The 14,740-nt window shown below is 32.1% G+C and overlaps 2 protein-coding genes across 4 annotated transcripts; one reads left to right on the forward strand and one right to left on the reverse strand.

The window, feature by feature from the left end:
• The first annotated feature begins 2,491 nt into the window (after positions 1-2,491).
• On the forward strand, positions 2,492-3,983 carry LOC144545266 (uncharacterized). 3 transcript variants are annotated; one of them, XM_078293853.1, is made up of 3 exons: positions 2,492-2,702; positions 2,865-2,999; positions 3,530-3,983. In XM_078293853.1, exons 1-3 carry the CDS (start codon positions 2,535-2,537, stop codon positions 3,821-3,823), a joined length of 597 nt encoding a protein of 198 aa, XP_078149979.1. In that variant the 5' UTR covers positions 2,492-2,534; the 3' UTR covers positions 3,824-3,983. The 3 variants fall into 3 exon arrangements, with proteins under 3 accessions (XP_078149979.1, XP_078149982.1, XP_078149981.1); XM_078293856.1 differs by having other exon boundaries at positions 3,620-3,983; XM_078293855.1 differs by having other exon boundaries at positions 2,492-2,687.
• A 3,684-nt stretch (positions 3,984-7,667) lies between these two features.
• On the reverse strand, positions 7,668-12,735 carry LOC144545121 (uncharacterized). The gene is made up of 4 exons (XM_078293701.1): positions 12,478-12,735; positions 9,758-10,349; positions 9,244-9,614; positions 7,668-8,404 (listed from the first exon to the last, which is right to left on the reverse strand). The coding sequence occupies exons 1-4, from the start codon at positions 12,694-12,696 to the stop codon at positions 7,790-7,792; spliced, it is 1,797 nt and encodes a 598-aa protein (XP_078149827.1). The 5' UTR covers positions 12,697-12,735; the 3' UTR covers positions 7,668-7,789.
• Between the last annotated feature and the right edge of the window lie 2,005 nt (positions 12,736-14,740).

The raw sequence follows: 14,740 nt of genomic DNA on the forward strand, positions 1-14,740 counted from the left end.
AGACAAAAGTAGCTAGGATTAAAACTACACAGATTTATAATTTATCATATTATAAAATTTATCAAATTCTAAAAAAGTAAAAAGAAAAACCGGCATGCCACCCTATAATGTGTTGCTAAACATATTGTGTTCATCTTCAATATTGTCTAATACAGCATGGCATATCATGTTTAGAAATTTTAACGTACTAGTATGGCACGACAGTGTTCTGAACACGTCAACTAAAAGGAACCGAATGGTTTGCTCCCCTTTCTGCCCCCAGAGTCACTGCAAAGTGGATTCTCATATAATTCTAAACCCAAAACCATTTTAACCCTAAACCCTTTAACAGTAACCAGGCCCACCCCACAGTGGCTCTGAGGACAGAAATTTCCTGCGCACCCCAGGGGCCAGGAGATCTGGTTCCCAACTAAAAATAAAGTCCGGTCTTGCATTTATTAAAACTTGGGTTTGGAGCTCATGCTTTTATTTCATAATTTAGTGATTGGTCCCTCAGGTGTCAATGTGAGAAACGTGGGGGAAATATTATGTCGATCATTCCAACTGGAGAGTTGATGCAGCTCTGTTTTCATACCCAATAGATTTTATTCAGCAGCTCTGTTTTCATACCGTTGATATTACGCTGTCAAAGATGGTGACGTCCCGAAATTAAAGTATGAATCATTCATGACTCATGGGTGGGCCCAAGCTGTTGTTGTCTATAAATAAAACAATGACTTACAACTCCTTCATATATTATTCCACCCTAATTAATTCTTGTCTTTTTTTAAGAAAAACAAATTAAAGATTTGAAATTTGATAGTCATGAAAAACTAATTAATGCAACATCATTTTTTCTTCTTATACTATCTGAGATATCCAATCTTTTATAAGATCTTAAAAATTGGCAAAACCAAAGTGCCGGTGATCTAAACTTTCTCCAATTAATTACATAATAAATTGGAAAATATTTCAAACTTTTAAATAGCATGGTTCACGGATAATTCTATTACTATTCATTTTTATAAACTTCCAAACAGAGAAACCATTTAAATATCTTTTACGTTGTTTAAGAAAATAATTCCTGAATTATTCACATAGGAATTATTCATAGGAATTACGAATATTATTTTTCTTATCTAAAATATCAATATTTAGATATATTAGAGTTGGACCCTGCATTTTGCAGGAGGTTTTTTTAAGACTTGGTGCCTATATTATTGCGTTGTTCATACGCAAATTTCATCAAATTTAATCGATCAAACATTACACATTTTTTAATTATGTTGATGCTATAGTTACATATTAACACTACACAGTCAACGAGCAATATTTATTTTGCTTTTATTTATATATCCGTAATTAGAAAATATATGAAAGTTATCCCGTAATAAAAAGAACATGTCAACAAAAATTTATTTGCACGATTAGTAAACAATTTTAGGTTTTCTTAAATTTATTGAAGGAAGTATGTTTATGTTTTAAATTATGAAAATTAAGGGAGTAAAAAAAGATTTCATTTTTAAAAAAAAAAAATTCCTTTGATAAAAAAAATTCATTTGTACATAATTGATTGTACATTTGTATTTTGACTTTTAAATTAATAATGTGATTGAATATGTTTGAAATGAATGGGTTGGTATTGGTCTATTTGTAAAAAAGATTGTGTGAAAAGCTAATTATTATAATTAATGAAGTCTGGTCGTTCATTTATTAAAGGTAGGGTTTGGAGCTCGTGCTTATTGGGTTCATAATTTCGCGTTCATTACACAATTGATAATTTATGGTTGGGAGTTGCATCATGAATCATTGAATTGAACGTAGAAAAAGTTGTTGGGGAACAGTGTTATTCATAATTCATTTTACATATTCTATTCATAATTTGTTTTATATATATTGGCCTTTGATATATCACGTAAACATGGTGACGTCTCGAGAAGTATGGATCAATGATCATTCATCGCTCATGGGTGGGCCCAGCTGGCTATATATTGTTGATATTTAATTATACAAAAATTTTGGGACTTGGTTACGGTGCTATGGGTTGCATAGAGGCCTCCCGTGCTACGGCTCAATATTCGACTTTTCAAAATTCAAACGGTCGTTGTTCTTCATATTAATATGTGTTTGGAGATAAAATTTTATATTTTTTGGAAATTTTTTACTATTTTTTTAGATTTATTGAAAATCGCTGTTTTTCAGACAAATCTGGACCATAAAAAACAGCGATATTCAATAAATCTAAAAAAATAGTAAATTTTTTTCAAAAAATGTAAAATTTGGTCTCCAAACACATATTAATATGGAGAACAAGATGAACGGTTCGGATCGACCATTAGATTTTTAAAAAGTTGAATATTGAGCCGTAGCACGGGAGGCCTCTATCCAACCCATAGCATATTAGCCAAATCCAAAATTTTGTTGGTGGCGTCTCTAGAAGTATGGACATGTCCTGTTTTATGAACTGGAGAGCACTCCAAAACGTTCTTAAGTGTTCTATATATAAATTGAAACGCTGGAGTGCTCGCGGAAACAACAAAGAAACCCAGCAATCCATGGCGAGAGTTGTCTCTTTGACATTGTTTCTCCTCTCATGGCTTCTTCTCTTCTCTTATGCTGCCTCGTATAGCACACCACCCATAGAGTGCCAGGTGTGCATCAAGGTCGTGGACCACATCCATCAGCAGGTGCAGAACAATTCTGCTAAGGTATGTCCCACAAAGGTGCCTTATATTTCATCGATTCGGAGGATTAATTTCTTATTCTTTTTTTATTTGATTGATTTGATTTGGTACTAAAACCCTGGTTGCTATGATTTCTATAAGGCTTCATGCCTGTAAATATATATTATTTGATTGTTAATAATCAATTAAAATGTTGTACAGGTAGAAAAGGTATTTGATCCCACAGATGTTGCTGATTCTGTATTCAAAATTGAACCACAAATTGATAAATTGGCGAATCTTGTCTACTATGATCTGTACCCTGATGCTTGTTCAGTGAAGCCACCTAGTACAAAGGTATATTCTTAAGGCACCTCCTATCCCAAAAGTGATACTTCGCTGCCCATACCGTATAATAACAGTTTAAAACCAGGTCTATCTTCTTTATGTTTTAGTCCAGCACTAGGTTTTGCTTTTAAGATTCAATTTTGTTAAGTTGACACTGGACTCGATTGATGTGTTCAAAAATGAAGGAATTCAAGGATCTTTTTCTTGTGTTTTCTGGCAAAATTTTGGAGGAGACACTGTGAGGCAAAATTGGACTACTATGCTTTATTTCTTTCATTTTCCAACAAATCAAGCAACATTTTCCTTCATTTTCTAGCACATCAAATGAGCCCACTGTGCATCAGGAAGCTTGATGCAAATGAAATTTGTCAGTTGCAAACTGAAGCCTAATTGAGGATTCATTTGAGAACTCATTTGCATAAACAAGAAAAATACACAAGAGTACCTTGTTGTACTTGTATTTACTATTTATCATGAGTAGCATGTATTTATTTAGTTATATTATTGTTTAATTCCAAACTAATATAACCCTGAAATAGAAATATCTACTTTTCTGCAAACTATGGGATGGAATAACTCGTCCACCATTGGACCCAAAAACATCAAACGGTGCTCTGATGGTAAATAAGGACTCGAAACAGAAGACCAAGGTAAAGAAGAAATTGCCAATCAACAAGCAGGTGTCGAAAAAAATTAAAAAAAAGGGGCATAAATATAAAAAAAAGGGCCCCTCGGTTGAGCATAAACATAGAAAAAGGGGCCCCTCGTTTTGGGATAGAGTAGTGCTTGAAGTAGTGCATATGTGTGATCTTAGAAAGAAAGATGATCCTTAAAAGTCTTGAAAGTCAAGAAAATCCGAGCTCTGAGTACCTAAATAAAAAAAACAACTCAGGCCACTGTAGCATGTAATATCTTGTTTCTGTTCAATTAGCTTGAGATAAATTTGGTGTATAATTCTTAGCACAGTTTTTTTTATAGTGAACTTTTCATTTCTTTGAATTCCCTATTGATGTAAAATTAATGTTTTCTAGAAAGCTTGAATTTTATATGAATGTGAATGTGTGAATTCGTACATAGTTTATATTTCTAGTTATTTCGCACATTAAAATCTGAGGTGGTGCATCAATATTCACGATAACCCATCAAAATATATGCTAATGAATTTTGGAAAAAAATATTATCTGAATGATTATTTTGGTGGTCCCAAGTACTTGATATCCAACATTACACAAGATAAACCATGTGATTACCATATCAATCGCTTGTAGATATTTTAAAACGAAATGATAGGCAAAAAAAATATACAAGTTAATGGTGCACATGACAAATTAATCAATCGCTTGTAGGTTAGGAATTTTTTTTTTTGTGAGTAAAAATAAGGATCAAGCTCTCATTTCATTTATCAAATTATTAGTTGAAGATTGGAGGTTGGGAATGTTTTCTTCTTTTTTTGAAAAATCTTCGTTGAAGCTGTGAAGTCGGAGGTTGGAAAAATTAAAACAAATTATTAGTAATAGGAAGATACAAAAAACAAATGAAGTCAATTAGAAGTAGTTAGTACCAACAGATATATTGTTTCATAGTAAGGGCGGATCTATGTGTATGTCAAAGGGGGCTAAGACACTCTATCATTTAAAAAAAAATTAATTATATATATTAGAATTTAATTTATTTATTTTTGTTCTTTGAACTTTTATATAGTCTAGCCTTCCTCATAAAATAACAAATATGTGATCGCATAAATGAAACATCAATAGATAAGAATCTATAAATATCTGTGAGGGGAATTTGTTTTTTATTATCAGTATCGTCGTGGATACTCTCATCGGTAGCAGTGATACCTTTGATAATAGGCACTTTCCTACCCTTACGGATAGTGACAGATTCTTGTAGTTATATATATATATATAGAGAGAGAGAGAGAGATGGGCTATGGTGCATTGCAATGCATGAACCCCCTTATGCATTGCACTATAATCACGGATTTAAAGTCCAAACGACCGATCTGAACCATTAGATGTTTAATCCATATTGAAATGTGCTTGGAGACCAAATTTTACAATTTTTGGAATTTTTTTTACTATTTATTAAGCATTTTTGAAAATTGCTGTTTTGCTGTGAACAGTAAAAACAGTAAAATTTTCTGGACCATCAGATCAGCGACTTTCAAATTGCTTAATAAATAGTAAAAAAATTTCAAAAAAATGTAAAATTTGGTCCCCAAGCACATATTAATATGAAGAACAAGATGAACGGTTCGGATTGGTCGTTTGGACTTTAAATCCATAATTTATAGTGCAATGCATAAGAGGGTTCATGCATTGCAATGCACCATAGCCCGTCTCTCTCTCTCTCTCTCTCTATATATATATATATATATAAAGAGAGAGAGAGAGATGGGCTACGGTGAGTTGCGAAGTAAAGCGACTATTTTACTTCACACTCATATTTTACAATTTGAAAATCCAAACAACTGATCCGAACCGCTCAACATGATCTCCATATTGAAATGTGCTTGGAGACTAAATTGTACATTTTTTGGAATTTTTTTACTATTTATTAAGCAATTTTGAAAATCGCTGATCCGGTGGTCCAGAAAATTTTACTATTTTTACTATTTACAGCAAAACAGCAGTTTTCAAAATTGCTTAATAAATAGTACAAAAATTCTAAAAAATGTAAAATTTGGTCTCCAAGCACATTTCAATTTGGTCTCCATCTCTCTCTCTCTCTCTCTCTCTCTCTCTCTCTATATATATATATATATATAGAGAGAGATAGGCTACGGTGAGTTGCGAAGTAAAGTGACTATTTTACTTCACGCTCATATTTTGCGATTTTAAAGATCAAAACGTCGATCCGAACCGTTCATCTTGTTCTCCATATTGAAATGTGCTTGGAGACCAAATTTTACATTTTTTTACTATTTATTAAGCAATTTTGAAAGTCGCTGATCTGATGGTCCAGAAAATTTTACTGTTTTTTTACTGTTCACAGCAAAACAGCAATTTTCAAAAATGCTTAATAAATAGCAAAAAAATTCCAAAAAATATAAAATTTGGTCTCCAAGCACATTTCAATATGGATTAAACATCTAACGGTTCGGATTGGTCATTTGGACTTTCAAAATAAAAATACGGCATGAAGTAGAAACGCGTTTTACTTCGCAACTCACCGTAGCCCACCTCTCTCTCTATATATATATAGAAAGAGAGAGAGAGAGAGAGAGAGTAAAACTAGGGTGTGATGTGCTCACCAAGAGAGTTTGGTGAGCCGAACTCCAAAAGTTCATCGAATCGACTTCAAACGCCAAATCTAAACCGTTGAAATCCATGCGCTTCATGAGTGATGCATGTGCATGCAAAATTTTGAAAATTTTGAGTTTATTTGCTACACGGTCAAGTAGTCAAAGAAATAATAAAAATTGATTATATAAAACAACTTATAAATTAACTTAATAAAATGTTCATTTCTTTGACCGTTTGACCGTGTAGCAAATGAATTCGAAACTTTCAAAATTTTGCATGCACATGCATCACTCATTAAGCACATGGATTTCAACGGTTTGGATTCGGCGTTTGAAGTCGATCCGATGAATTTTTGGAGTTGTGCTCACCAAACTCTCTTGGTGAGCACATCACACCCTAGCTTTACTCTATTTATGTATATATATGAGATGAGCTACGGTGGGCCATGGAGTAAAACACATTTGTACTCCACGCCATATTTTCATTTTGAAAGTCCAAATGACCGATCCGAACCATTAGATGTGATCTCCATGTTGAAATGTGCTTGGAGACCAAATTTTATATTTTTTTTGTAATTTTTTTACTATTTATTAAGCAATTTTGAAAATTGCTGTTTTGCTGTGAACAGTAAAAATTTCTGGACCATCGGATCAGCGATTTTCAAAATTGTTTAATAAATAGTAAAAAAATTGTAAAAATTGTAAAATTTGGTCTCCAAGCACATTTCAATATGGAGATCATGTTGAACGGTTCGGATCGGTCGTTTGGATTTTTAAAATAGAAATATAGTGTCATGGAGCACAAACTCATTTTACTCCATGACTCACCGTAGCCCATCTCGTATATACACACACACACATATATAGAGGAGGGATCAAGTTACAACAATTTTTAAGTTACAACAAGTTACTACAATCATTTTCTACATTTTCAAAGTTCAAATTGTCGATCCAAACCGTTCAACATGATCTCCACAATAAAATGTGCTTCCAGATCAAATTTTACATTTTTTGGAATTTTTTTACTATTTATTAAAAATGTCCCAAGATTTAATGCCCTATAAAGACATTTCCTCCTCCAAAGCCGAATATCCACTAAAGAGACTATGGAAAATTAACATTTTTGCATCCCCAAAATCGGTACTCTGTTCCAAACCAATAGAAGAAGATGATTCTTCTTTCGGCAAGAAGCCCATACAAGACAAGTCAGTTCTTCTATATATGGTGTTGGTCTCTAGCAACAGGGTATCTGTTACTACATCCAGTTTTAATCCGATAAAAATCTGCAGTTCTATAGTAGTGATAGGAAAATCTATTTCATTACCAAACATGATCTGACATTATTATAAACTATGACGGTATTATTTGCAATTGAAGAGAAATAAATACAACGAATAATCATCACAGTTTTATGAAACATGGCTAAAAGCTATAAAGTGTAATAATTTTCCATGATAAATTAACAAAAGAAGCATCAATTATGAGAACATAATAAACAATGTTTCGTTATGTCACAAATAAAAGATCATAAAGAAAAAAGCTAGATGACGAGCTACACAAAGGCTACGCAAAAGATGACCAGGAAAGATATGACATAAAATATTAATAGATAAAAAATACCTGCCACCCTACTAGAATTCATAGTGGGGCCTAAAATCCAATTTAACCCCTTAACAACAGGAATCACGGCAGGAGTACCTAAAAAGAGAGTGATAACAAGAAGTAGGATGGCGATAGGCAAGCAAACTGAAGCAAGGATCACATACATTCCCAATCCAAATGCTACAACCATACTACCCGCTGCCACCAGAAATGACATTGTTGCAAATACGATAGCGTTGTCAGATAGACCTCTTAGAGTTTCAAAAAGAAGCGCAAATAAGCTTAAGAATCCTTGTATAAATGCGAAGGCATTCGCTAGAATAAATGCCCGGAACATATATTTTCTCCCTAAAATTGGTGTACCGTCATCTTGGTTATAACCTCCAGGGATTGTGAAAGCAGCAGCAAATGTTACAGTTGTGATAAGTACAGAGCCTAGTCCGATGACTTGAGTTCTTATCCATTTATCTTTCAACGGTGGTTCCATGAAATCATTAAACCACTTTTTAGAAAATATTTTACCTTTAGACTCCTGGTACGTTTCAATCATGCCATTATCAATATCCTGTAAGAGAACAACACAAGTTTATGTTATAATATTATTTACCAGTACCAACAGTTCTAGTGAAAAATAAATGATTGAAAGCAAGGCACGTCTTAATTAATTTGTTACCTTTCGTAGTTGCAAAAATTTAAAGCAAGTAATTAACAGATATCAAGTTCTAATATGAAAAATAATTCAAAGGGAAAAGATATATATATATATATATATATATATATTTGTGGTATTGGGTGATACTCCAATACACTGAGAAACTTTAGAAGATCCATAGTAACTAAATCCATAGAACGATTGTAATTTAACAGGAACTATATAATTACAGGCATTAAATTAATAATTTTAAACTTTAGAATTAGTAAATAACATATATATTGGGCTAGTAGATATATCACAGATGTTTAGCTCTCAATTATCACAATTAAATTTAATAGATTTTATACAGTAAAGCCAAAAATTGAATATTTATATATTTTTCTAAATTGACCATGGAAAAATCGAACGGTTGAGATCAATATTCTAACATTTTTTAGTAAAAGAAGGTGTACGAGATTCAAATTCATATTTGTGTTGTAGTACTTTGGCAACAAAATTCTTGGACAAATTTATTAAAAAATATCTATTGTTCATTATGCCTCAGATTAAAAGTATATATAGATTTTGCCTATATTACGAGCATTAAGTTACATTGGTGTTGACACTGAAGTTATTATGTATCACCTGATTACTCAATTAGCTAGTGTGTGTTTTGCGAGCTTGGTAGTTCAGTAGTTGGTAGCAACACACAAGTTAACTAAAATGAACAGAAAATAAATTTTCTGATGTTTTCTTTAATTTAGGCATACCTTATTAGTTTTCAGTACTTGCTTGGCGGAAAGTTCTAATGGTGTGTAGCCTTGCTTGTTTGCAAATTCGAATGGAGTGTGACCTGTTTTTTCATCTTTATAGTGTTTCCAAATAGCTTTCATAATTTTTCTGTTTCCCTTCATTGCTGCAATGTGAAATGGTGTATTTCCTTCATGATTCTTTGCAGTAATCATCCTTTCGCCCGTTTCTTCATCTTTATAGTGTTCCCAAATATCTCTCATAATATCAGTCTTTCCCTCCATTGCTGCAATGTGAAATGGTGTATTTCCTTCATAATTCTTTGCAGTAATCATCCTTTTTATCATTTCCCTCCATTGCTGTAATCTCAAATCGTCTTCTCCCTCAATTTCTGCAATGTTTTTTTTTTTTTTAAAGGTTAGACGGCTCAATGCCACTAACAATTGCATTAAATAAGAAAAGCATTTAAAAACAGTGCTGCAATGTTATATACACCTTTAAATTTTGCCTCCCTTGCTGCAACGTTAAATATACCTTTAAATTTTTCCTCCATTGCTGCAATGTTAAAAAATTCTTGCTCATTCTGTTCCACAGCAATGTGAAAAAGATTTCTTCCAGAAGGATCCCGCAACTCGGCATCATCAGGGTATTTTTGCATGAAATGCATTATCATGTCCAGGTGGCCCATGCGTGCAGCTTCATGAATGGGAAACATTCCATCCGAAAATGGAGTGCATGCCAAATTACGGTCAACTTTTAACATGGTCTGTACTATCTCAGTATATCCTTTGATTATAGCAGCATGCAAGGCTGTGTGTCCATTTTTATTTGTTTCTGTTAAAACATTTTTCACAGCTGCACAATCGCTTTTAATGAGTTCGTCAATGACATCCTTATTACCGACCTTCGCAGCACAGTATAAGGGTGTCTCTAACATGTTGTTCCGTGCTTTCAACAGGGAGGGATCACATTGAAAAACCTTCAAAGCTAGCTCGTTGTGCTCCTCAGTAATAAGTAGGTGAAGAACTGTGTCTCCAAAACGCGTTGCACTATGGAGCTCAGATTGGGCAGTCTGGATTTCTGTGTTTATTTCATCGAGAGCAGAATGGGAGTCCTCTATGTTCACCTGATTGGACAATGTAAAATTTCATGAAAATATTGAAATTGGACATATTTGATATATATCATTTTCATAGATTGAGAAGATAAGACAGATGAGATAATTAAGAGCACATCTGTCTAACATTTAGCTCAATATATAATTACTTTGGAGCTGATAATTGCCCTCCATATAAATTCCCGAGCGCACCCAACAATTATTAAATGTCTAACTTTCATTTTTAGCGCCCATATCTCAGCTTGTGAAGTTCTATTTATAATATTTTAAAATGCTACTCACAAGCACTTAAACCTCTATTTTCAAAAAATTTAATTCTAAATCTGGTTAGTTTTAACTCTCAGTTACTTTTTTTCAAGTCAAAAAAGGAAAGATTCATTTCATTTTTTTTCCTCTGATCATTCTCACTCATTTGGACAAACCGTAATAAATTTTGTGAATCTAAACATACAAACATTTTTTTACTCGATTTTCTCTTTCAAATGAAATCCACGAAGAAGTACTTTTGAATTTTTTAGAGGTTTAAACACTTGAACATAGTAGTTTACATGCATGTTGAAATCAGATGTTTAAATGGTATAAATTGAGTTTTAGAAGTTTGAAAATTTAAAGTGCTCATAGGCTTTACATTAAAAAAAATGATTTCAAAATAACTCAAAAGTATTTTTTTCATGCATCTCATTTGGAAGAGAAAATCGAGTAAAAAATGTCCGTATTTGAGATTTGTAAAAAATTTCACGAATTGTCGGAAAAAATAAAAAAAAAGTAGGTAAAAAGAATATTTTCTTTTTTGAATTGAATACAAAAATAGTTAGGAGTTAAAACTGCACAGAATTTATAATTTAAATTCTTGTAGATAGATGTTTATATGCTTGGGAGTAATATTGCAAAATGTTATAAACAAAACATTAAAAGTTTGAATATGAGCACTGGAAATGGAAGTTAAAAAAAATTGAAAGACTTTTTCTGTTAAACTAGTTGGGGGCACGCTCAGATATGATGGCTCGGGGGCCAGAACATTTCTCAATTCATTTTTCTTTCAAACACTCCTACTAAATAGGGATACTTCCAAAATTGTTTTAGCTGTCATGATTACTTAGCTTGGGAACTTTAAAACCTTTTAACCCTTTATTTAAGACTATCAAAAATCACCACCAATCTATTGCTTATCTTGTACCCATTCAAGAAAGCTTTTATTCACCAAAAGTTCTAACAAATAACTCCTCTGAAATCCCAAAATACCAGGAAATGATCGGCTGTACAGGACATAGCCACTTCGATCATAGTATCATAGCAAAACCGGCCCATAACAGAAGCTTTTAATTTACACCCATCTTTCCACTCGTTGAATTAGGTGGCATGTTTCTAGAGAAAAATATATGTAAAAGACTAATAATAACTATAACTTTTTCATAACATCTAATTAATTCATTTGTTATATGTATAAAGTAATTACAATCAGTATTTAGAAGCTTTATATTGTAAGAAAGTATACGTGGGTGTGTTGTGATATTTGACTGGTTCGTGCATAAAAGAATTTGATAAATAAACTCATGACATAACAAATTTCAAGGCTGGCATCGTGAATTTATGCAAAATAAACTTAAAAATCATGATTTTTGGACATGTATATGCATTAAGGAGTCATTAGTGTTGAAATCGTTTAGATTCGTTTGTGATATATTATTTCAAATTAAATAGTGGATAAGTATTGGACTATATTTGAAATTGTTGAGATGCTTAGAGATGTAATATTGATGTTAGATGGGCCATACAGGATTTAGTACAGAATTTATTTTATATATAACGAAACAATGAATTAAGTTTTAAAAAAAAACAAAGAGAGCTTCTAGAACTTCGCATCAGCTCTTTCTTCCCCTTCCTCCGGTCTCCCACTAACAACACAAATCCTAATTTAATCAAAGTAAAATAGGTAATGCATAGGCCAACTATAACAACAATGACGATGATAATTAATAACAATAATAATAATACAAATAAAATGAAAACTAAATGTAATATGTTTTAGAATTACTTCACAGTCAACATGGGTTTCGCTGTGTGCTTCCCCCATTTAATAATTAGCTTGGTATATTACAGACACTATATAAGCAAGCAATAGTTTTTGAAATATTACCCGGACTTCTCGTTGTTCTTCGAGCTGTACTCCAAGTCGTCGTATTAATCCATCAATGTAATTGCTGTCACCTTTTATTGCTGCCTTGAAAAGATCAACTGGCATAAGTACTGGGCGTAATTCGGGCACCATTTCACTTTGAGATCTCATCCATATTGCTTTTACTATATCATCACATAACTGGGAGTAATTCATTGTTTGCGAGGATGGCATGGCCATTACTACCAAGTTTTGGTTGAATATATTGCTCTTACTATATCGCAAAATAGGATGCATATAGTTCGGGTCTTGGGGAAGATTTTATTGTGGAGTCAGAATATCAAAAACGTGTTATATTTATTTAATTTAATTAACTTCCTACCGGTACCATGTTGGGTCATTATTGGGAAAGACTTCAACTGGTATCTTTTCCAGTCTTCCTAGTCTTTTCATATCCTTTCACATTTAGGATTTTTTAAAAGATAATGATTTCACTTTTCATAAAAAAATCACAAAAATTTTATGTAATACTAAGTTCATTATTATTATTTTCTCTAGGAAGAGATAATTTTATGTACTGTATTAGAGAGCCAAATTACGTTATCATTTTTCTAAGGTTTTTTTAATTTTACCCAATTAAGACGTTCAGCTCTCTTTTAAGGAACCGAATCCTCTGCCCACAAGGGGGCAGAAAAATCCTACCCATAATTGAGTATAGCCAAACTATAATTGACACATGGCATCCACCTTTCAACTCATTGATGAGGATCTTTTAATTTACTTAATTGATTATGAAGATATTATTTCCTCTTTTTTTTCTGTCTTCTCACCTTATATTTCAGATTTAGTTAAAAAAAAAAAAAAAAAAAAAAAAACTCCGTTCCCTTGTCTAATCTCTCGACTGTGAAAAAAAAAACAATTTCTTGCCACAAGGATTTCTTGATTCATAAGAATTTCTTTGAAGGAAAATAGATGCGAACAACATTAAAGAATATTTAATGGGAACCGGTTGGCGGTTAGATAGTATATATCGCTTCAATCAAAGAGTAATTTAGTGTCCTTTAAGGTGGAACTAATACTGTTAAAGACCTCTAGTCAAATAAAGTTAATTAAAACATGCATTAAATTTCTCAATATTTATATTTTTATCCTTATTAATTACTAGACTTTTAACACAGTATATAATATAAATATTTAGTCTTATAATTTGAATAATTTTATAAAATTTCCTACACTTATAAAAGAGTTAGGCTAATATGACACTAGTGTTATATCAAACTAAATAACACCACATCTTAAATCCTTAGATATGCTTTAAGATTCGTACTATCCGCTTTTACTGTTCAAGCACTTCATTTTGTACGAATCTTAAAGCAGATCTAAGGGTTTAAGATGTGGTGTTATTTAGTTTGATATAACACTAGTGTCATATTAGCCTAACTCCTTATAAAATATCAGACAATACTATTTCTTCAAACTCATTAACAAAATGTCCTTATGGAAACCAATTAATACAGACGTACTCTTCTTAAATAAATCTCAATCAACTTCTCATTTAGCTTATTTTTGCTAGCATATGAGACAGATGAAATCCCTTTAATAGTTAATGGGCATTTGTCGAATTTACCCTTTATCTAACGGCTCTAATTAATGGCTCAGATTGACTCTATTTTTTCTCCAAAAGGTAGAGCTACAGAAACTTCAGCACCTTTTGTACATAAAAATTGAAAAGCAATGACAGAAAGAGTTTTAATATAAAAATATGAGTCTGTCCATCTCACTATCGTGGTTATAGACATCTCTAATTTCAACAAATATTAGTTATAATTAGTTATATATTTAACAAAATTAGTTACTTATTAAATGGAGTAACATATGTGCAATATATAGCAGCATAAAATCATCACGATTGTTTAATTGAATAATAAGAATAATTATATTCATCTCCACATTTTTGTTCCCCCTCTGTTCCCGCAACAACATTCAAGTAAAATTGTACTATGGCTTTTTTTTAGATCTGACATGGTTTACGTACGTGTAGGAACTGTGCATGTTAGTACTGTATAGACATGATTCTGCAACCGTGTATAATATATCGACCTTTTAATAATGTTTACGAAGTTTATATGCAGGTCCAGCAAAGCATTCGCCATTTTTGTAAATGTTAAAATAGTCTACACATATTAAAAAATTTCCTATTGTTAGATATATATCATTGAACCTTTCACACAATAAAATATATTAGTCAACCTAGCAATCAGTATTGAAAGTACCATAAAATCAG

This window comes from Carex rostrata, chromosome 27 (genome assembly GCF_964058835.1).
Source record: "Carex rostrata chromosome 27, lpCarRost1.2, whole genome shotgun sequence".
NCBI lineage: Eukaryota > Viridiplantae > Streptophyta > Magnoliopsida > Poales > Cyperaceae > Carex > Carex rostrata.